Source organism: Pseudoliparis swirei, chromosome 19 (assembly GCF_029220125.1).
Source record: "Pseudoliparis swirei isolate HS2019 ecotype Mariana Trench chromosome 19, NWPU_hadal_v1, whole genome shotgun sequence".
In the NCBI taxonomy this organism is placed as follows: Eukaryota; Metazoa; Chordata; class Actinopteri; order Perciformes; family Liparidae; genus Pseudoliparis; species Pseudoliparis swirei.
The window spans coordinates 12,430,826-12,454,358 of NC_079406.1; the positions used below are offsets into that span (position 1 = coordinate 12,430,826).

General features: G+C 47.1%; 2 protein-coding genes across 2 annotated transcripts; both read right to left on the reverse strand.

Annotated features, from left to right (window-relative positions):
- Window positions 1-1,382: 1,382 nt before the first annotated feature.
- Window positions 1,383-17,784, reverse strand: sfxn1 (sideroflexin 1). Its single transcript, XM_056439484.1, has 11 exons — window positions 17,687-17,784; window positions 6,554-6,723; window positions 6,297-6,467; window positions 5,712-5,810; window positions 5,516-5,591; window positions 5,130-5,215; window positions 4,260-4,387; window positions 4,055-4,104; window positions 3,770-3,819; window positions 2,966-3,013; window positions 1,383-1,567 (listed from the first exon to the last, which is right to left on the reverse strand). Exons 2-11 carry the CDS (start codon window positions 6,715-6,717, stop codon window positions 1,471-1,473), a joined length of 969 nt encoding a protein of 322 aa, XP_056295459.1. The 5' UTR covers window positions 6,718-6,723; window positions 17,687-17,784; the 3' UTR covers window positions 1,383-1,470.
- Window positions 17,785-17,994: 210 nt separating this feature from the next.
- On the reverse strand, window positions 17,995-22,155 carry LOC130209935 (serine/threonine-protein phosphatase 2A catalytic subunit alpha isoform-like). The gene is made up of 7 exons (XM_056439869.1): window positions 21,756-22,155; window positions 21,084-21,293; window positions 20,772-20,945; window positions 20,599-20,688; window positions 19,583-19,744; window positions 19,333-19,451; window positions 17,995-19,237 (listed from the first exon to the last, which is right to left on the reverse strand). Exons 1-7 carry the CDS (start codon window positions 21,855-21,857, stop codon window positions 19,165-19,167), a joined length of 930 nt encoding a protein of 309 aa, XP_056295844.1. The 5' UTR covers window positions 21,858-22,155; the 3' UTR covers window positions 17,995-19,164.
- Between the last annotated feature and the right edge of the window lie 1,378 nt (window positions 22,156-23,533).

Below are 23,533 nucleotides of genomic sequence, written 5' to 3' on the forward strand. Positions count from 1 at the left end.
TTGGCACACACATGTAATCAATGCAGACCCGCACAGCCCAGTCTAACCGACGATGTCCGTCATCGTCTGAATACGGACGACTGCCGGACGGCTACAGACAGAAGTTACAACGTCAGACTGCGTCTGCTTTTCCTCTGTGCTGATGTCACTGGATGTCATTTATAAGGTTTCTCACTTTAACAGAAAAATTTAATGAGCAGGTGGTTATTAATGATTCACAATTTTAACAGAGATATCCTGAATGATGAGTCCACAGAGCAGGTTGAGTTCATAATGACAACAGTCACATTTAAAACACATATTGTTTCGATGGATTATGATATCCTTGCCTTGAGAAACACTATCTTGAAATAGTTTTGGGGCATTTTCCCCCCAATACAGACAAACATATCTAACATATGTATCGCAACACATCAAAAACAATATGATAACACTGTCATCTAAATCTAAAATGTGTCACTTTGTGCAGTAATAATCAAACCTCTTAGGATGCTGCATTGAGGTACATAAGATAGATACCATACAAGTCTGTGAAAAGCATGATTTTGATGGTATCAAATACTATGATCACAAAATCCTGGATTAACGATTGGAGAATATGGATTTAGTAATTGAGAACCAGTGTGCTTATCATTACTTACACATTGTGTCACCACCGTTCAGCTCTCCTGATTGTGGCCTCGGCGTGACTAAATATACAGAAACATATTTTTCATAGAGGTTGAATCATGATTGCTTTGTTCATGCATGTTTGGCAAGCAGAATAAATAGTATGATATACACTGATTATTAAGACAAAAAATAGCACCGGGTTGGACCCATCAATGGTTGCCGCAATTATAGCATCACATTTTATAGGGTGGGTCCCTGGAGAGTCGTTTAGTTTTAAGATTCATGTTTAGATGTCAAGAGGCCTCACGGCTCACTGGATGTCACTCATTTGGCAAAATAAACAATTAAAGTGAGTTTAGGTGAATGCCATTCTTTGAAATGACACTCGTGAGTGGAGGTTGTGATCGTTGATGAGGTGGGAACGAAATTTGGCAAGAGGTCTTTGTATATAATCAATGTTAAAATGTGATTATAATCAATTATAATGCCAGTAAGACATAAGATGACTGCCAACCTCAGGTGGGAGAGTATTAAATGGTTTGGCGGCGAGATACGAGCGGCAAGTCACCAACTTCAAAAGAAAAGAAGTACCGTACAGAAGGAATCCACTTCAACCAATACTACACTGCCCACTGTACAGCATCGGTCATGATGAACATCAGACGCTTTGCGAACATCTTCTCTCGCAGTTACAACAACAACAACAATCACATTGACAAAAGCAAACATGATGGAGTCCCCACATATCCATCTGGATGGTGGAAGTGAGGAGACACAAACTTAACTTTGGCACACTGAATGAGGGGGACTGAGCCTGCAGCTGTGTGATGGCAGTGTTTGGATGAGTGCGCTGCACACTCATAGCCCTTTGTTGAAGTAGACCCTCTCCACTCCTGGGTGGTTGGCCCGGATTTTCTCCTGCAGCTCCGGCTCCAGGCGGCTGACTGACATGGAGCTGGATTGGGGGGAGGAATGGGAGAGATGAAAGAATCCTGCACACTCTGCATATATTCAAACCAGAGGAGACCAACCAGCTCACTAAAATTCAAGCATGTCTTAAAGACATGAAAACATGAATGACCTGCAACTTCCTGATGTTTAACATCAGGAAGTTGCAGGTCTGACAAAACTGAAGTTATTGTACTCGGCCTGAAACACCTCAGACATCAATTATCTGTGTGGTTTCTGTAGACGGCATTGCCCTGGCATCCAACACCACTGTAAAGAATCTCGTTGTTATCTTTGATCGGGACTTGTCCTTTTACTCCCACGTGAAGCAAATCTCAAGGACTGCATTTTTTCAGCTATGTAGTATTTCAAAAATCAGGCACATCTTGTCAGAAGAAAAACTGGTTCACGCATTTGTTACTTCTAGACTAGATTACTGCAACTCCTTATTATCAGGCCGCTCTAATAAGTCTCTTAGGTCCCTCCAGTTGATCCAGAATGCTGCAGCTCGTATTCTCACTAAAACTAAGAAAAGAGATCACATCACTCCTGCACTAGCTGCTCTTCACTGGCTCCCTGTACAATCAAGAATAACATTGACAATTCTTCTCTTAACCTACAAAGCCTTGATTGGTGATGCTCCATCATATCTTAAGGAGCTTGTAGTACCATATTGCCCCACTAGAGAGCTACGCTCACTAAATGCGGGACTACTTGTAGTTCCTAGAGTCTTAAAAGTAGAATGGGAGCCAGAGCCTTCAGTTATCAAGCTCCTCTTTTATGGAACCAGCTTCCACCTTCAGTCCGGGAGGCAGACACAGTCACCTCATGTAAGAGTAGACTTAAGACTTTCCTCTTTAATAGTGCCATCTCCTCTTCTCTCTCTACTTATGGATGATATTTCATCTCTCCATTGCACATTACTAACTCTGCTTCCTCCCCGGAGTCTTTGTGACTTCACGTCTCATAGGGTCCATTAGACCTGGCTGGGTCTGATGCCATGTCCCTGCTGATGTGTCCCGCCCACTCCTCCTCTCTACCTCCATCTGCCTGATGGATTGTGGAGGTCTGGATTGTGGTCCACTATTCATACACTCTGTCATATTCATTGAATGTGTTGTAACTCTGTAATGATTCCTTCTGTACACATGTAATCTATTGCATCTGTCCATCCGGGGAGAGGGATCCTCCTCTCTTGCTCTCCTAAGGGTTTCTTCCCCTTTTTCCCCATGAAAGGTTTTTTCTATTGCTTGTGTGTGTACAGATTGTAAAGCCCTCTGAGGCAAATGTGTAATTTGTGATGTTGGGCAATACAAAATAAACTGAATATATTCAGCTAAAAAGAGGAGGGTATGGCTCCTGGGCTACGACCGACTTCAGGGTGAAGTTTGAACTTTTCACTCACCTCTTCTGAGGGAACAATGCGCAGCACAGTGGAGTGGCAAATACCAGGCTGAGAAAGAAACACAGCTCTATGAAACACACTGCACACATAAACAGTCCAAAGATGAAGTATATGTTTAACATATCGATGGCCAAAGTGCAAAACCTCCTATCTGCACTTTATGTATTTATCTTTTTATTTTGTCTTTGTATTATTTTTGATTATGTATTGGGTACAAATAGCATTCTGGAAGAAAAACCCAAGTTTTTTTAGTATTCTCAAACATTTCATTGAGGAGGTGTTGCTCTTTTCGGCCATCAATTTGTAATATTACTAACTTAGTTTAGCAAGTTAACATTTGAGAAGGAACACGAAACACAACAAAAGCTCAGGCGGATGGTAATGTCATTAGTTTCAAATGTATTTGGTCTTAAAACAAAATATCACACACGCGTATATTTGACAGGATGATGTTGCGATATGAATACGTAAAGCATCACCAAAGTCATACGAATCGATGATGGTGACCATGAATGTATGTGAACAATTTAACTTCCAATTCTCAACGATACCATTTGTATTTACAATTAACACTTGAAATGATGGAGGCTAAAGCAAAGACAAGGCAAGATCAATCATGACACCACAAAACAATCTTGTGACCACATTCCTCTTGAAATACTTCACAATAACTTAAACAGCGATGTTTAAAGTGAAATGAACCTTAGAGTTACTGAAATATCATATCCTCATAAGGAAATAGGAGAACACGTCAATGGAAATTGACATGGCTGCTTATCAGGTGGACCATTTCTGAGGACTCACCAGAATCCCACCAAGCCGACTTGAATAGGTGCACTCATCCATGGGAACTTCTGAAAAGACCAGGCAGAAAAATGCATGAGCGGCACAAAAGCAGCGGTGAAATCCCAAACTAGAGTGGCCTCACATTCCTCTGATGTGTGATAACGAAATGGAAACAGAGTGGTCGACACGGCAAGGAACATGAAGTCCCCACCATTTAACATTTCACACATTACAGCTGTGACGATGAAGCTGATGATCGAGGTTACGTTGTTTATTAAAGCAACGAAGCAGAAATATGCCTACCTTCAGAAAGGCCTTCTTTTCCAAATGGTTCATTAAAAATGGCGGGATAGCTGAAAAGACACAAACAACATATCAATGCACAATGCATTTTCAATTTAATTTTTTTTTAATGTGGTTGTGTAAAGAGAGGAGACCCGCTGCCAGGGGAGGAGTGAACAAACCTAACAGCAGATGTCTTATTGGATTGATATGAATAAGTTCATACCCATTCCTGGAGAAGCCATGAGGATTCTGGAGACCACAACCTGAGAGATAGCCTGCTGTGCAGCTTTCGGTGACTCTCCTAACCTGTTGTCATTCTCATCTGTTATGGGAATGCCGTGTTGAAGTTCTCTGAAAACAAGGAGCAACGCAAATTAAACTAGAATGGGCACTCGGTAGAGCGCATACCTTCGCATATCACAAGATTGGGCATTGCATTATGAACATTTTGGCATTAGTTGCCAATTGGATACAAATTGACCGTACTATGGTAAAAAGAAGATTTTGACCTTTCCATGACCTTGACCTTTGACCCGATTGATCCCAAAATCTAATCAAATGGTCCCCGGATAATAACCAAACATCCCACCAAATTTCATGCGATTCAAGAAGATGTTGATCTTTTCATGACCTTGACCTTGACCTTTGACTCGATCGATCCCAAAATCTAATCAAATGGTCCCCGGATAATAACCAATCATCCCACCAAATTCCATGCGATTCAAGAAGAGTTTGACCTTTTTCATGACCTTGACCTTTGACCCGATCGATCCCAAAATCTAATCAAATGGTCCCCGGATAATAACCAATCATCCCACCAAATGTCATGCGATTCGGTTTAATACTTTTTGAGTTAGGCGAATAACACGCATACAAATAAATACGCGGCGATCAAAACATAACCTTCCGCATTTTCAATGCGAAGTTAATCAGATTCATCTGACGTTTTATTACCCCTACAATTAGGAATGGCCCTAAAATCTATGTTTCCAGGGACATGTGTCATCTCAACTTCAACAGCATTATGTATTTAAATTGTAAACATGCTTCAAAACCATGAGGTACTTTGCTGAGTGTTGCATGTCCTCTTTACCTTTGTCTCATCAGAGGGATGTTGATACAGTTAGCAGCAGCAACAGCAGCAAATGGAACAAACCGTCCGATCAGAGGTGAGATGTGCTACAGCAGGAGAGAGGAGACATAAAAACAGGAAATTAATCATTTGGCTCTACTGTACTCCGACCAATTCAACCTCTCAAACCAGTATAAGTTATTGCAGCTTATGTTCCTACCATAAATCATGGTGTATAGCAAAAAGTCACTTTTAAAAACTGGAAAGAAATTCGGATTCATTCTGATACCATGACCTTGTAAATAATACAGACTGCTTGTGTGTGCCAAACTCATGTCAGCACACCCACGCAGCGGAGGTTGATACATTAAAATGAGATGTACAATAAGTGTTAGATTAACTAGTACCTTTGTTAGTGCGTTCAGTCCGAGGGCGGTGGCAACTGCCCCTGTGGTGGCAGACACATAAGCCGTGCCCAGCTGACTGCAAACAGAAGAGTCACCAGTCACATCACACCAAAACGGTCCACATCCCCCCCCCCCCCCGGTTGAATTAAAGGGTTAATATGAACCATTTTTCAGTGCCAAAACGCCTGTCTCTTACCTGACTGTGATTGGAGCATCACCGCTCCTGTTGGTGTAATTGACTATTGCGTTGAAAGACTGATTGATCCACTGCCACAGCAACACCGCTGGAGTTGTCCTGCAAGATTGAAAACATAAAAATCAATAGCGAGTCATGTGTAAAAGAAAACGAGTAATAATATTTGAAGTAATTAAATTCAGGAACAAGTCGACTTGTCATAATAGGAAAAACACAAGCATTATTAATAACAACATTGCTCTATTCTATTCTCGTGTCCCGCTAAATCATGACCGACCCAACAATGTGCTCAGCCAAAAAGGCCTGTAACAGTACAGGTTAAGCAGTAGTGTCACTGATTTATTTAAATCTAAGCATGGGAGTAACATTCACAGCTACACAGTGAAGTCAGAGAGTACTTTGCATTATTGTTTAGTTATTTAATTTACTTTAATGTTAATAATTATTTTTTATATATTGTGCATTTTATATATTTAACATTGCTTTAACTGTATCTATAAATACTGCTGTAGTGAAAAAATTTCCCCTTGCAGGAATAATAAAGTAACTATCCATCTATCTGTCTTTCTAAAATCCTGTTCTTACTTGTAAAATGTCATCATGCATCCAGTGATCGTCATGTTCATTGGAACCTGCGCTGACATGCGGCCAATCAGGATCATCTTCTCCCCAGTATCGGGATGGAAAGCCGAATCAAAAACATATTTTGCTCTCCAGAGTTCATCTTCCGTCAGTCCTGGGGAGACAATTCCTTTCCTTGGAGGCAGTAAAAACACATGTAAAGCAAAGCCATTCATGGGAGCACACCCTGAACATCCTGGTGTGTCTGTAGCGTGGTGTACCTGTAGTCAGTGACGACTGCGTGTGCATGGGCCAGTTGTTCATCGGTGAGGAGAATGTTCCTGGGGTCCGTGACAGTGAAGAAATGCTTCGCCCGACCAACAAACGTGCCCTGGTCCCACCGGGGCTCCTTGATGTTTATGGAAGTGGTTAGCTCTGAAGCCATATTTATCTGGAGGGAGACAAAAGTCTCAATAATCCATTATCCATTATCCATCCATACCGCTTATCCTCATTAGGGTATCTGGGCGCTGGAGCCGATCCCAGCTGACATTGGGCGAAGGCAGGGTACACCCTGGACAGGTCGCCAGTCCATCTCAGGGCAGTCTCAATAATGATATCTGGTATTTGCTGTAACACCCGGTTCTGTTTCTCCTGTGTTCCGTGTCTCCTATGTCTCCTCTGTGTCTTCTCTGTCTTAATTGTTTAATTCCCTGCACCTGCCCTCAGCCACTTTTGTCTCGTTACTGTCTGATGTCGTACACCTGTTTCCCCCCCTATATATTGTGTCAGTCTTTCCCTTGTCTACTGTCGGATTGTCGTCTCTAGTTCCGTGTCCTTTTCCCGTCGTCCTGTCCGTGTTCCTGGTTCCGCCTGTTGACCCTGCCTGCCCCGAACCTGGATTCTCTGCCTGCCTCGTTTGGACCTTGTTTTTTTGTAAACTGTTTTGCCTCATTAAAGAGTGCTTTTTTCATTATTTATATTGCGTCCAGCCGGTCTCTCTGCGCCTGAGCCTCACCCCGTCACAAGAACCTGACAGAACAATCCGACCATGATTGGCTCAGCAGAGGACAGTGTGCGCTCAGCAAGAGGAGCGTCTTTCAAGGATTGAGCAGTTAATCTCTGGGAGGTACAAGGAGCTCCACGACCAACAGAGTTCTTTGACGGAACAGCTAAGGGATCTGCTACTCTCAAGCGAGCCGGTGCGGGCCGGCTGCGGTTCCCGGTCGCCTGATGGGTCGGCACCGCCAGCCCCGTCTGGCTACCAGCCCAAGCCCCAGCAGCCCTCGCCGTGCCTGTCCGGTATTCCCCGTGACCTGTCGGAGCCCCGGCCGTTCTCCACTGCCCCCTGGCAGCCGCCGGCGTTCCTGTCTGGGATTCCCTGTGAACTGTCGGAGCCCCGGCCGTTCTCCACTGCCCCCCGGCACCCCCCGCCGTTGCTGTCGGGCATTTCCTGTGAACCCGCCGGCTCCCGCTGCTGCCTCAGTGCCGCAGCCCCCGTCGGTTCCCGCTGCCGCCTCCGCCATGCTGCAGTCCCGGCCGATCCGACCTCTCCACGCCCCTTCCCCGTCCCGGCCGGCGCTAGTTCCCTCTCTCCCGTCTCCGTCCCGGCCGGCCCCAGTCCCTCCTGCTCCGTCTCCGTCCCGGCCGGTCCCAGTTCCTCCTGCCCCGTCTCCGTCCCGGCCGGTCCCAGTTCCTCCTGCCCCGTCTCCGTCCCGGCCGGTCCCAGTTCCTCCTGCCCCGTCTCCGTCCCGGCCGGTCCCAGTTCCTCTTGCCCCATCTCTGTCCCGGCCGGTCCCAGTTCCTCTTGCCCCGTCTCCGTCCCGGCCGGTCCCAGTTCCTCCTGCCCCGTCTCCGTCCCGGCCGGTCCCAGTTCCTCCTGCCCCGTCTCCGTCCCGGCCGGTCCCAGTTCCTCCTGCCCCGTCTCCGTCCCGGCCGGTCCCAGTTCCTCTTGCCCCGTCTCCGTCCCGGGCTGTTCCCAGTTCCTCTTGCCTCGTCCCAGCCGGCCGCAGTTCCCTGTGCAGTAGGGGCGAGATCCCCCTAGCGACGCTGGCACTCAGTGGCACTAGCCAGTAGATTTCCTTACATTTATGAAATGTAACTCGGCAACACTTTATTTTTTTAAAGGGTATCCTCCAGTTAATTAGAATCTATATAGTTGTACTGTGGTGCCATCCAGTCGGAAATTTGCTAACTGTTAAAGTCTGTATAGAACATGAATCACTGAAACTTGAATTTCTTTACAGTTTAAAGACCAAGCATGACAAATTCATACCTGATCCTCCAGTGTTAAACTTTAGACTAACAGTGGCATCTCCTCAAAGTAGAATTTCATGACGGTATAACAGTATGACATGGTAAAACAATAATAAATTATATATATATTTTTTTATTATTAAAGAAAGGCGGGTACATTATACATATTGTAGCGACCCTGTGAAGTGGCTGTCAATCAGTGTGGCACCGTGCATGCTGGTCGAGGGTGTGTGCCTGTGATTGGCAGAGTAGAGGGGAGGTGGGGTTAACCTGTCGGAAAACAGGAGTGCAGGGTGGTTGACGGGAACCGTTGTTGTTGATGTTCGAGCTGCTAAACTGAGAGGAGCACGGTGTCTGTGTTGGTGGATGCCCAATAAAGGGAGGATTAATAACGTCGTCCCGTGTCATCAGTGCCATAACGTCCGAGACATTACAATATCATGGTATATAAGTGTAATAGATTACGAAGTGAAACGTAGTAGGCTAGTAGCAAAACAATATTAAATATAGTACAGCAGTAATGTACAGCACTATCTTATTGCATATTGTAAGTGTCTACAAGAAGACACTAATTATATATATCCATCTGTGTATCTAGCTAGCTATTTTAGCTATCTATCTATCTAGCTAAACCGCAGCTCCTCCATTCTGTGATCATGAAAGTGATTTCTTCCGCTGTCCGGGCACTTCAGTGGAGCTTGTCACTGAGTCGTCGCAGACTCGTCACTGCGCAGACATGCCGCAGACGCGCCTGGCCGACCCTCCGTCTGCTGGCACTTTTTGACTAGTAGTGGCACTTTTTGACTAGCTGCGGCATCTGCTGGCAAGTGTCACTGAGTGCCAGTGCTTAAACTTTAGACTAACAGTGGCATCTCCTTAAAGTAGAATTTCATGGAGGTATAACAGTATGACATGGTAAAAAAATTAATTATATATATTTTTTTTATTAAAGAAAGGCGGGTACATTATACATGGTATAAAAGTGTTATATATTACGAAGTGAAACGTAGTAGTAGCAAAACAATATTCAATATAGTACAGCAGTGTTGTACAGCAATATCGTATAGCATATTGTAACTAAGTCTAAAAAAAATACATTATCTATCTATTTGTACACTTAGGCAATGACAAAAGAAAAAACCCGCAGCTTCTCCATTCTATGATCATAAAACTGATTAACGGCAGCTGATCTGTCGTAACAACAATGGTTGTTCCACCCACAGCTTCTCGGCGAGTGTCGTTCGCTTGCTGCTGTCCTGCCACTTGAGTGTTGCTGCCGGCGACTCGTCGCAAACACGCCACTGAGTCGTCGCTGTACAGGCACTTGCCACAGACTTGTTGCTGAGTTGTCGCTGATTACTGGCACCGAGCGGCTCTTGCCACTGAGTTGTCGGTGCCAGTGATTGCACTCGCCCTCTCTCTCCCTGTGCCTCGTCTCTGTCCCGGCCGGCCCCAGTTCTCCGTGCTCTATCTCCATCCTGGCCGGCCCCAGTTCCATTTGCCCCGGCCGGCTCTCGTCCCTCCTGTTCCTATTCCGTCCCCTTCCCGCCCGGTAGTAGTTCCGTGTCCCGGCTCCCCGTGTTCCACCGCCGTCCCAGCCATTTCCCCCGTCCCACTCTCGACTGTCCCGTCGCCGTCCCCCCCTTTCCCGCTTCCGGTTCCCAGTGTCCCGTCGCCATCTCGTCCGGCTCCAGTTCCCAGTGTCCCGTCGCAGTCTCCCCCTTTCCCGATTCCGGTTCCCAGTGTCCCGTCACCATCCCAGCTGGCTCCAGACCCCGGCCTCTCCTGTGCCCGGTACCCCAGCTACCCATCCCTGTACTCCGGCCCGCCCTCCGGCGCGCCTTTCGCCTGGTGGTCGCCCGCCGGCCCACCCCCCAGACTGCTTCTGCCATGCCCTTTGTCCCTCCGCCGGCTCCCCTCCACCCACCCTTGTTGATCCTTTGGGACATCTGGTATCCGTCCCTTAAGAAGGGGGTACTGTAACACCCGGTTCTGTTTCTCCTGTGTTCCGTGTCTCCTATGTCTCCTCTGTGTCTTCTCTGTCTTAATTGTTTAATTCCCTGCACCTGCCCTCAGCCACTCTTGTCTCGTTAGTGTCTGATGTCGTACACCTGTTTCCCCCCCTATATATTGTGTCAGTCTTTCCCTTGTCTGCTGTCGGATTGTCGTCTCTAGTTCCGTGTCCTTTTCCCGTCGTCCTGTCCTGGTTCCGCCTGTTGACCCTGCCTGCCCCGAACCTGGATTCTGTGCCTGCCCCGTTTGGACCTTGTTTTTTTGTAAACTGTTTTGCCTCATTAAAGTGTTTTTTTTTGTTATTTATATTGCGTCCAGCCTGTCACTCTGCACCTGAGCCTCACCCCGTCACAAGAACCTGGCATTTACAGCGCACAAACGTATGTAGGAATGATGTTGTGGCAGTGGGGGGTGTTTAGGCTCGGCTGCTGAGTGGGTGGAGTGGGGGTGTGGTTCAGGGAACGGTGTCTGATTGTCATCAGCTGGACTGATTGCTAATCAGAGTGGTAATCAGTCCAGCTGATGATATGTGTTTGTGTATCTGAGGCGGTCTCCATAAAGGAGCTGGCTGGACAGCAGATGGAGGGTCAGCGTGGAGAGCAGAGACACAGTCTGCAGTGGCAATAAAAGCGCTTACCAAATATCCCTCTGGCTGCTCAGTCCTTATTGGTGCTTAGGGGGGGGGAACCTACTGGTGACGGCAACACGCCTGTCACACTGGAGCCAAACGTGGGACCCTTTCTTTTTTTTTGTGTGGGAAAAAAAAAAAAAAACCAACAACAAAGAACATGGAGAGCATCCAGCAGCACCCAGATCAGCCATGGATTCAGCTGGGGCAGATGCTGGGGAGGATAGCAGCGATGATGCAGGACCAGGCGGAGGCAGGCCGGCAGACACTGGGGAAGCTCCTGGCCCAGGCAGAGGAGCAGACGCGCCCTGGAACGGCTCGCCGCCCAGACAGCGGCGGCCACACCTGTAGCTTCCCCCTTGGCGGGGGTGGAACTCCAAAAAATGACGGCGGGGGACGACCCGCAGTCGTTCCTGGAGACTTTTGAGACGGTGGCGGAGGCATGCGGCTGGCCAGTGGGGGAGTGGGCGATTCGTCTCCTGCCCCTGCTCACCGGGGAGGCGCAGACTGCGGCCCTGGGGCTTCCCCCAGCAGCACGCCAAAGTTACGTGGACATGCGGAAGGCGGTGATGGATAGGCTGGGTCTGACTCCGGAGGATCACCGGCGGAGGTTTCGCGAGGCCACGATGGGGCCCGACGACCGGCCGTTTGCGTACGCGCAACGGCTGAGGGACGCCGCGACGAGGTGGCTGCAGCCCGGGAGCACAGAAGGGGCGCAGGCGGTGGTGGAGAAGGCCGTCGTGGAGCGGTTCATGGAGGGGCTGCCGACCAGAACAGCAGAGTGGGTCCGCTGTCACGGCCCCACGTCGCTGGAGGCCGCCATCACACGGGCGGAAGACCACCTGGCGGTGCACCCCGGCGGCCAGGGGGACAGCGACAGCGCACTGGCTCCGGCCAGGCCGATGCGGCCCTGACGCGACCCATACCGGCCCCAGTAAACACCGGCACCTTCCCAACCCACAGGTAGTCCCTCAAACACCAGGGCAGGCGTGTTGGAGGTGCAGACAGCCCGGACACATCCGGCGGGAGTGTCCGCTGATGGAGGTGGGCCAGGTGATCCGGGTTGCCGGCTCTCCAACACCCTCCCCAGGTCCGGGAGCGACATACCGCGTGCGGTAAGAATCAGGGGTATACATCAGGCAATGGTGGATTCCGGCTGTACACAGTCTATGATCCACCAGAGCCTGGTTCGACCCGGGGCATTGGTGGAGGCATTGTGGGTGAAGATAAGATGTGTGCATGGGGACATTTACGAGTATCCCATAGTGTCAGCGGAAATTAGACACGGGGGGAAAAAGCATAACGTGAAGGTCGCGGTTAGCTCCCGCCACGCACCTTAATCTTGGGAACCGATTGGCCGGGCTTTGACAAGTTAATGGGGAAGGCTGCGGGGGTGCGTTCACGGCAGACAGGGTCATGCGATATGTGTGCGCCGTGCTCAGTGGTGACGCGAGGTTGTCCGACACTGCAGGGGGAACCGGCGGAGCCTCCTATGGCGACTCCTCCGACTCCCGAGTTTCACTCCATGGAAGATTTTCCACTCGAGCAGTCTCGGGACGATACTCTCGCTCAGCCTTTGACCAAGTGATACGAATTGATGGTCAGCTGGTGCACCCTGACGCAGCGCAGACATATCCGCACTTCACATTGATCAGGGACAGACTGTACAGAGTGAGCCGTGACACTCACACAGGGCAGGAAAGCACCCAGTTGTTGGTGCCGAAGAGCCGCCGGGAAATGGTTTTCCAGGCGGCTCACTATAACCCGATGGCTGGTCACATGGGATATGATAAAACTCTGGACCGGATAATGACCCGATTTTATTGGCCGGGCATCCGGGCGGATGTGCGCCGTTGGTGTGCGTCCTGCCCGGAGTGTCAATTGGTAAACCCTCCGGCCATTCCGAGGGCACCTTTGCGCCCTCTGCCATTGATGGAGGTTCCATTTGAGCGCATCGCGATGGACCTCGTCGGGCCATTTCACCGGAGTGCACGCGGATATCGCTTTGTGTTAGTCTTCGTGGATTACGCAACACGATACCCGGAAGCGGTGCCCTTGCGCAACATTTCTGCAAAGAGTGTCGCGCAGGCGCTGTTTCAGGTCATCTCCCGAGTCGGAATCCCGAAAGAGATTCTGACGGACCAGGGCACCCAGTTCATGTCAAGAACACTGAGAGAACTTTACGGGTTACTGGGTATCAAGTCTATTCGGACCAGTGTGTACCACCCACAGACCGACGGTCTGGTGGAGCGTCTGAATAAAACTTTGAAGTCCATGATCCGTAAATTTATTAATGACGATGAACGTAATTGGGATAAATGGCTTGACGCTCTGTTGTTTGCAGTACGGGAGGTTCCGCAGGCCTCCACAGGATTTTCTCCTTTGAACTTTTGTTCGGCAGGACTCCACGGGGTGCTCGACCTCATTAAAGAAAACTGGGAGGAGGGGCCGAGCACCAGTAAGAAACGAGATCCAACACGTCCTGGACCTGCGAGCAAAGCTCCACACACTGGGTCAGCTGTCACGTGAGAATTTGCTCCAGGCCCAGGAGCGTCAGCAGCGGCTGTACAACAGAGGTGCCAGGCTGAGACAATTCACACCGGGAGAGAAGGTACTTGTATTGCTTCCTTCTTCCAGCTCTAAACTCCTCGCCAAGTGGCAAGGGCCCTTTGTGGTCACACGGCGAGTGGGGGATGTCGACTATGAGGTGGTGCGTTCTGATAGGGGCGGAGCTACACAGATTTACCACCTCAACCTCCTAAAGGCATGGAGGGAGGCGGAGTCTGTTTCTCTGGTGTCCTCGGTATCTGAGAGAGAGGAACTGGGGCCTGAGGTCCCAAAATCCACCAATCCGGCCTCGCTCCTTTGTGAAGACCGTCTCTCCGGGACCCAGAAAACAGACATTGCCCGGTTGCAAAAGCAGTTTGCTGATGTGTTCTCTCTCCTTCCAGGACGCACAAACCTCATAGAGCACGAGATCGAGACTCCTCCGGGCGTGACAGTGCGGTTACGACCCTACAGGTTACCTGAACACAAGAGGAAGGTGGTTCAGCGGGAATTGGCTGCAATGCTGGAGATGGGGGTAATAGAAGAGTCCCACAGTGCCTGGTGTAGTCCCATTGTTCTTGTGGTCAAGAAGGATGGGTCTATTCGGTTCTGCGTGGACTATCGCAGGGTGAATGAGGTGTCACGGTTCGATGCTTACCCAATGCCCGGGTCGACGAGCTCCTGGACCGACTGGGCACTGCGTGTTTCTTTACGACACTGGATTTAACCAAGGGCTACTGGCAGATTCCTCTGTCGCCAGAGTCTAAGGAAAAAACGGCCTTCTCCACTCCGTTTGGGTTATACCAATTCACCACGCTTCCCTTTGGGTTGTTCGGGGCCCCAGCCACCTTTCAACGCCTCATGAACCGGGTGCTGCGTCCGCACGCTGCATATGCTGCCGCCTACCTGGATGATGTGATCATACACAGCACCACCAGGGCGGAGCATGTGCAGCGGGTCGGCGATGCTGGAGTCCCTGAGGCAGGCGGGCTTACGGCCAACCCGGGGAAGTGTGCAGTTGGACGGAGGGAGGTACGGTATCTGGGGTACCACTTGGGCGCCGGGCAGGTGCGTCCTCAGGTGGACAAGACCGCCGCCATCGCAGCCTGCCCGCGGCCCAAGACTAAAAAAGAGGTAAGGCAGTTTTTGGGGCTGGCGGGGTATTACAGGCGGTACATCCCGAACTTTGCGGAGCTGACCAGCCCCATGACTGACCTGACCCGTCAAGGTGCCTCAGATCCGTCCAGTGGACGGAGCGGTGCCAATTGGTGTTTGAGGAGGTAAAGCAAGCTCTCTGTGGGGAACCACTCCTTCACACACCTCACTTCTCCCTTCCCTTTTCTCTGCAGACTGATGCGTCGAACAGAGGGCTGGGGCCGTTTGTCCCAGCAGGTGGAGGTTTGACCGCCCGTGCTGTACATCAGCCGCAAGCTGTCGGAGAGGGAGGCAGGTACAGCACGGTGGAGAAGGAGTGCCTCGCCATCCGGTGGGCGGTCGACTCCCTGCGCTACTACCTCCTGGGACGCTCATTCACCCTCTGGTCGGACCACGCCCCGCTCCAATGGCTCCACCGCATGAAAGATACCAACGCCCGAATCACTCGGTGGTATCTGGCTTTACAGCCTTTTAATTTCAAGGTGATCCATAGGCCGGGACACAGATGGTCGTGGCCGACTTCCTCTCCCGCTCTCATGGGGAGGGGAGTAGGTTAGGCGGATGTTGCCCGGCCTAAGTCGGGCGGTGGAGGTATGTGGCAGTGGGGGGTGTTTAGGCTCGGCTGCTGAGTGGGTGGAGCGGGGGTGTGGTTCAGGGAACGGTGTCTGATTGTCATCAGCTGGACTGATTGCTAATCAGAGTGGTAATCAGTCCAGCTGATGATATGTGTTTGTGTATCTGAGGCGGTCTCCATAAAGGAGCTGGCTGGACAGCAGATGGAGGGTCAGCGTGGAGAGCAGAGACACAGTCTGCAGTGGCAATAAAAGCGCTTACCAAATATCCCTCTGGCTGCTCAGTCCTTATTGGTGCTTAGGGGGGGGGAACCTACTGGTGACGGCAACACGCCTGTCACAGATGTTTTAAGGCTTTTCGGTCTTCTGGAGTAAATAGATCGAAGCAGTAAGAAAAGGGAAAAGCAAGTTCTCTATACAGCAACACGAATGTCCGAGGATTAGTTATCGAGAATAACTGTTTCATAACTGCGTTGTACTCGTTGATGTTGACTGATACTGTTCCAGGATTTCAGGGCCCTGCTCCAGCGCTCACCCCACGAGTTACATAGTCCCTCACGCCGGGTTTTCTTTGCAGACAAAAGTCAGTGAGGGAGGCCTCCTGAAAATAATGCTCCTCTTTGGATTGCCACGCTGCTTATTCAGCATAATGTTGCTATGGTAATGGCTGACCTGACACAAGGGTTGTGAATCACTAAATTGCTGCGCACCGATTTTATTTCATTTCATTTTATCAGTACAAATTGTGATAGGGCCAAGTAAGCAAAGAGCAGTATATTATGCAACTATTTTAATCAACACCACTGGTGAGTATGTTTTATGCATTCGTCATCTCACAATCCAAAACCAGATAAGACTGGCCTGCATTGAATAAACCCTGCACTATCAAAAACATCAGCTTTGTGGATGTGCATGCAGCATGCTCCTTCTACTCAGTGTGTGTGTGTGTGTCCAGATAACCCAGTCTGATCTGGTTTTTAACCATTTGTTCCATTCTCCAGCTGAACTGCTGGGAGACTAAGGACACGCTGAAGTGCAGCGAGTCCATGCAAGAATCTGCAGCAGCTACGGGCAGCAGAATGATGAAACTCCACCTGAAATTGCACCAAAGATGGCTGCTGGATTGATAATATAACAGAGAACTCTTGTCTGCTGGTGGCTGTGTCATGAAGGAGGCGTGCTGTCTCTTTAAATTGAATCAAAGTCCATGAGATTCTCACGAGATGACAACAAAACACCCCCACTCTGAGATGGTCCAATGAAACACACAATTGCTCGATGAGTTGGTTTGAATAATAGTTGCAGAGCAATTCCGTCTGTCAAGCCCCTGAAAATAGCATACTTATTATAAATTGATAATCCATTGATGAAGATGATAACAGAGCACTGAACTTTGGACTGACACGGCCTTTGGTCTGTAAACCCTTCCGCTGCCTCTGCCCTCACACTCAACCAATCAATGTGGCTAGACATTAACCTGCGATTCATAACAACACATCTAAATCTGTCCTTCTGTACACATTACATCTATTGCATCTGTCCATCCTGGAGAGGGATCCTCCTCTGTTGCTCTCCTGAAGGTTTCTTCCCTTTATTTCCCCCTGAAGGGTTATTTGGGAGTTTTTCCTGGTCCGATGTGAGGTTTTGGGGCAGGGATGTCTATGTGTACAGATTGTAAAGCACTCTGAGACAAATTTGTAATTTGTGAAATTGGGCTATACGAAATAAACGGAATTGAATTGAATTGAATTGAATTACAATTAAATTTTTCATCAGAAACACTGCACACAGCATCACATGGCGGACAGTTTACCCTTCATCTCGTGTGTGCGTGTGCATCTATTACACTGTAATAGCTGCGTTGTGTATGTGCTCGTAGGCTAAACATGCTCTGTGACTGGATACGGTTAATTGTTCAATCCGACGGAGACCAGTCAAATCTGGACTGCGGCTGGAGGTGTTTCTGCATCAGAACAAAGCGACCAAGACATTACCAGACCAAAAAATAAATAAAAAATCAAAGTATCATCATTTCAAAACGACTAATTAGGCACGACATCTGTCCAGCGGTGTGCCCCAGATTCAACTAGTATCAGGTTGCCACATCCACACATGCAGCAGGCTGCTCGAGGAGCCCAGCGCGTCGTCACAGTCCCCCGACCTCGGACACAATGTGCACGCTGGGCTCTTCGAGGTTGACCTCGTGATGGAGCCATTTAGACAAACACGGGCAGGTTACTTACTGCACTGTGAGCTCCGGCGGTCCGCAAAAGGTGTCCCTGGAAGACTGCAGACAGCTAATTTGACGTGCAGCAGCGTCAGTTTGGCCGCAGAGGGCACAAAGGCGCATCCCTCCGCGACGACAAAGTAAAGGTCCCGCCTCACAGAAGCAACACGCACACACACACACACACACACTGGACAACTAAATGACGACCGGATGAAACAAAAAAATAGGCTGGAAAATGCACTGTGATTTTCTATTATTCTGCCAAATTTATCAATCTTAGGAAAACACTTGAAGTGGGGAAATTATGTTTCATTTCACGTCGTCCTTTAAATGAGGCTTTTATTTTCAGCAGCGAGCTGAGCACCACATCCGGTAAAGCGCTGACATCTCGCGACCTTGATTCGCAGGCGGTAAATAATTAATAACTGGTAAAACTTTGGATTTTCACATACACATCTGCAAAAGCCTCACATTGGTGGCCGACACTAAAGTCTTGTCAATAGTTTCCCTTAAAATAGACAAATCAATATGTGTTTCACATAAGTACAATGAAACCATCAAACAGAATGAAAAGCTAAATTAGTCCTCTTTGGCACACCAACAGCCTTATCCATTTCATGTTTCACAATCATCATATTACAAACACCTCGAATACATAAAGATATAACAAGTACCCAATGCCCTGCACACATTCCCAGTAAACTTGATAATCACGATGATCAATTGATCATCAGCAGCTACTGGGAGTCTATTTCCATCTAGTGGTGACTGGTGAGAGAGAATAATGCCACAAACTTCTTATGAAGTACATGACGAAGCAACTTCAGTTTTTATTTCGTATAGTGGTGGCTGCAAAACCTTGAGTTATTCTTTTCTACAACTGATGTAATCGCTACCAGTATTGCCTACTTAAATGAATTACATTAACTCCCATAAGAGACAGCAGGGCAGAAAGAGGGCTACTTACACTATGACAGGGTATAAAAAAAGAACAAAGTCTGTCAGTGCCATGTGATAAAAATCAAATACAAAAGTGCAAAGAGAACATACTAATTTCCGATATCTAACCTATGATTTCACTTCACAAAATAAAGTTGCGTTCAGTTACAAAAAGAAAGAGTTGACATTATATTTACTGCAACCTTTGATTTGAGGCCATGCCAAGTGTTAGATGCGGCTTACATACTGTACATGAAAACACTCTGCTCATTGTCAACACAAACATTACTTACATTTACTTGTTATTCTCTGCATCAGTTCATTTATGTTTCCCGACAAACCAGCAGGTATTGTGATTGTATTGTTCGTAATAGCAATCCTTTCTAGCAATAAAAACATCATGCACAGAGAGGAAAAGGTTGAAAGGATGGTGGTCTTTAACTAAATGCGATAGTTTCCATTTCATTGTGATAATGGGTCCTTTTTTTTTTGGTCCATGAGTTAAGAATGCTTTTTCTCTGTGTAGCCTCTTTCCATCCTCGCCAGGGATCTTTACAGGAAATAGTCTGGCGTACGCCGCGTCACATGAGGCTCCCCCCTGCGTGGCGCCGGATCGAACTGGAGGCTGGAGCAAAGAAAAGCCAAGATTAGTCCATAATAATCCCTTTTTAAGAAAGTGCCAAAAGTTCAAAAGAAAAATCAACAACAAAATGCACTTACAAGGAGTATTTCAATGTGTCATCAAGTTCCATGATTGCTGCCTGGTTTCCACAACGATAGCAATAGTTTGGTGCACTGAAGATCGTCACTACATTGCGGTCGTGGCACCAATTGTAACCCTGAATCAAAAGATTACTTGCATGTTATTTATTTTAAATCCACAACATATGAAGTCAAAGTTGCATCTGCAGGGTCTCCAATAAATAAATAAAAATGAATTACTTTCAGCAAATAAACAAAGTTAAAGTACCTCCATCACCAGCTGGTGGGCTCTTGAGACCAAAGTTAGACCATTTGCATGGTTGAAGGTCTCAGATATGTCCTGCCCGAAGGTGTAACCAGCCCCCCGAGGTGAGATGCCCCAGCCGCCACGGTCATCTGGGTCAGACCACAACAAGTCACACATTGGGCCCTGAAAAATGGAGTTAACAGTGTTATCAGTTATCAGTGTTGTTTAGTCTCTTGCATGTGCAAACACAAAAATGTCCAATGTTTAAGGATACTATTATTGCTTGATCTATACATTGTCAAAAAATGGTGACCAAGAACACATAAAACCTTTGAAAAGTCCGAACCAGTGAATTGTTGCTAAAAACATTTGAATTGTTACAAAATGATTCAAAATGTTGCTGATTGATTACCTAAATGTATTATCATTTAATTGTTTCAGCTTGATAAATGAAATGTGATGGATGTGCAATAAATATGATTGTCCAAGATTCCAAGATTGTTAGAGCATCCTCACATCTACGTCTCATAGGGTCCATTGGACCTGGCTGGGTCTGATGCCATGGCCCTGCTGATGCGCACCGCCCATACCTCCTCTCTACCTCCATCTGCCTGATGGATTGTGGAGGTCTGGATCGTGGTCCATGCCTATTACGAACTATTCATACACTCTGTCATACTCATTGAATGTGTTGTAACTCTGTAATCCTTCTGTACACATGGCATCTATTGCTTCTGTCCATCCAGGGCTCAACTGAAGGGTTTTTTCCCTTTTTTAACTGTGAAAGGTTTTTTTTCTATTTCTTGGGGTTTTTTCCTGATCCGATGTGAGGTCCTGGAACAGGGATGTCGTATGTGTACGGATTGTAAAGCCCTTTGAGGAAAATTTGTAATTTGTGATATTGGGCTTTACAAAATAAACTGAATTGAATTGAATGACATGCACCATCGTTCTCCTGAAAATATATGTTGTAACATCCTGTTATAACAGTACATTACATAAAAATACATAATCTAGAAGGGCTTCCTCAAAGTTACCTCATGAGGAACCTCCTGCAAGCGATCCAGCGCTCTGATGTGTTCCAGTGTGTCTATTGAAGGGGACAATCCTCCATGGAGGCAAAAAATCTGACAGAAGAGAGAGAACGTAAATGATTAGTCCCTGTATTTCTGCTGTATGTCACATGCTACACCTGACAACACAACCGTACCTGGTTATCTACCAGCGCAGTGAGAGGCAGGTAGTCAAACAGATCCGTGTAGTACTTCCAAACATTGGCATTTCCATATTTCCTTAAGCACTCGTCATAGAAGCCGTACACTTGTGTGATCTGTCTGCTCTCATGGTTCCCTCTGAGAATTGTGATTCGATCGCGAAACCTGACCTACAGAGACACAATATTTTTAAAGAAAAATGCAAGAATACAACATTATCGTTGCCTCAGTTCCAAATTCATATCCCAGTTGTAACTGACATATATGCCAGCATCATTGGCATAGTGTCACTTCCAAAAATATTGTACCTTAAGAGAAACCAGAAGAGAAACTGTCTCGACAGAATAGTAGCCTCTGTCGACATAGTCTCCCATGAAGAGATAGTTGGTGTCTGGAGACTTCCCCCCAATCTTAAACAGCTCCATCAGGTCATGAAACTGACCATGGACATCTCCGCAGACTGTCACCGGACATCTCACCTCCTGCACGTTGGACTCCTTTGTAAGGATCTCCTTTGCCTTAAATGGGGGACCAAGAAAACACACGATGATGCTGATTAACAGTTAACAACATAGAGAATGGTGCAATGTGGGAGTCCATAATGAGCGTGTGTATTACACAAGCCTTATTAATACTATATAACACTGAATATGCCTTATTCTGCATATAGCAAAACATACAGAAGATGATTATAGTTTGTTGTGGTAGTGCCAGTGCACTCCAGTGAGGAACCAGGAGTGGGCGTAGCTAGAGAGAACATATTTTCGGGCATCCTCCTCCATCTTCTTGGCGAGTTGCTTCCCTGAGCGATGCACTGCGTGCAGCTGCAGTCAAATGGTGCTCCGACTCAAGGCCACGCGCATTAGCTGAGTTAGTTCCGCCAATACGTTTATGAGCCCGACTATTCCGCAGATGCAAAGTGGACAGCTAATTGTCCGCTAGCAGACAGCTAATGACAGGTGTTGATGCGCAAACCTTACCTTTTCACATAGGACTTTGACCTGATTCTCACTCAGCTGTTTGCACTCGTTCAGTTGTTCAATCCATCCGTCCAACTCCTTGGTGAAAGACTTGTCGTCCATGGTTTGCCGTCAGCTAGCGAGCCGACCAGCTTTAAAATATCTAAGGAAAACCACTCGCTGTGTCGTTATTATGAGATTGTGGCCCGGCTACGCTACGTCCTTAGCGAGCTCTCTGGTCATTCGCAGCTCGCATGTGTAGCCTAGGTCTGCGCGCGTGCGTGTGTGCGCTCTGCGAAAACGATCTGCGTCAACAGCTCTGTGTCCCTGCAGTTTGGAGGGGACGAAAAGTGTCTCGTTCACGTGACATACAGAAAATACGTCTCCTTGGACCAAGGTCATGCAGAAACATATGAGTACATATTAGTACGTGTAGACTAACACTGCCCACCGGTCCAGGTCCAGAGCGAGGCTGAGCAACTTATTTACGTCATCGCTCCCTTCCAGACGGATTAAAACAATAAAAAAATATCGTTTATTGGATTGAAATGTAACAGGTTTATTTTTATTTAATCTTTCTTTCTCTTGATGAGTTGGTGTTTTATCAATATCGTTTATTTAGAAAGTTGCCAGTTTATCTAACGTTACCCTCTGCTGGACGGAAACGGGAACTGGTTAAACTCACAGTAACATTTATATTTTATTTTAGATAATAGATAATGTTTAATCAGTGAGAATATTTTTTTTGTCTATTTGCCATTTTATAACGAGTGGTCTAGAAATTTTGAATCTAATTAAATTAAACTAGTCAGATGGGTACACTAGTTAGTTAACTAACTATTCAGATATGTAACATTAGTTAGCTAACTAACTACTTAATTAGGTAGAACAAACTGGTCAACCAACATGTTTGATAGATAACATGTTTGACAAATAACTTCTGTTGCTCTCCTGAAGGTTTCTTCCCTTTTTTTTCCCCCTGAAGGGTTATTTGGGAGTTTTTCCTGATCCGATGTGAGGTTTTGGGACAGGGATGTCTATGTGTTCAGATTGTAAAGCACTCCGAGACAAATTAGTAATTTGTGAAATTGGGCTATACAAATAAACTGAATTGAATATATATGTAACATTAATTAGCTAGCACTAACTAGTCAGTTAGGTAACACTAACTGGTCAACACTAACTTCTCAACTAACATGTTTAATAGATAACACTTGCAGCTAACTAGTCCGCTGTGTAACACTAACTAGTTAACTAACTAGTCCAGAAGGTAGCACTAGCTAGACATCTAACTAGAAAGATCGGTAACACTAGCTAGTTAACTAGCTTAGTGGAGGATTAAGAGCGAAACCACTATTATCTACACTGTACTACAACTGCTGCACAACAATTTACTTAGGGCTACAGTTCTATACATTTTATTTGATGTGGTTCAAATTGTGTGAGCACATAGTTTTCTAAATGTCAAAAAGTCAGTTTATGTCGATAAGTTCATTTGTGTACCTATCTCAACAAAAACAAAACACATGTCAGAAATCAGACAAGTTAATTATCTCTCACAGGGGAACATGGGGGACATAGCTTTTACAATTGGTTACCAACTGTGTGCTCCAATACGCATAACTACCATATTCAGTAGACCAGTAAATTATTAGGTATTTCCCAATACATTGTATTTAAGTTCAAGCTGCAATGTTATGATGAAGTAGTTTGTCCCCATTGAACAAAAGCATGAATCAGTGTATCTGTAACCGCAGCTGCAGTACTAAAAGTAAAAATAAAAAGTGTGCGATTTGGAG

Excerpts from the sequence above, each read along its gene's own strand:
- sfxn1 (XM_056439484.1), bottom strand. The coding sequence starts at position 6,717 with ATGGCTTCAGAGCTAACCACTTCCATAAACATCAAGGAGCCCCGGTGG. Across the intron at positions 5,216-5,515 it reads GACTGAACGCACTAACAAAG|CACATCTCACCTCTGATCGG; the intron begins GTACTAGTTAAT and ends CTCCTGCTGTAG. Across the intron at positions 4,388-5,129 it reads ATCCCTCTGATGAGACAAAG|AGAACTTCAACACGGCATTC; the intron begins GTAAAGAGGACA and ends CCTTGTTTTCAG.
- LOC130209935 (XM_056439869.1), bottom strand. The coding sequence starts at position 21,857 with ATGGACGACAAGTCTTTCACCAAGGAGTTGGACGGATGGATTGAACAA. Across the intron at positions 19,745-20,598 it reads TGCAGGAGGTTCCTCATGAG|GGCCCAATGTGTGACTTGTT; the intron begins GTAACTTTGAGG and ends TCCATTTTTCAG. Across the intron at positions 19,238-19,332 it reads GACACATTGAAATACTCCTT|CCTCCAGTTCGATCCGGCGC; the intron begins GTAAGTGCATTT and ends TCTTTGCTCCAG.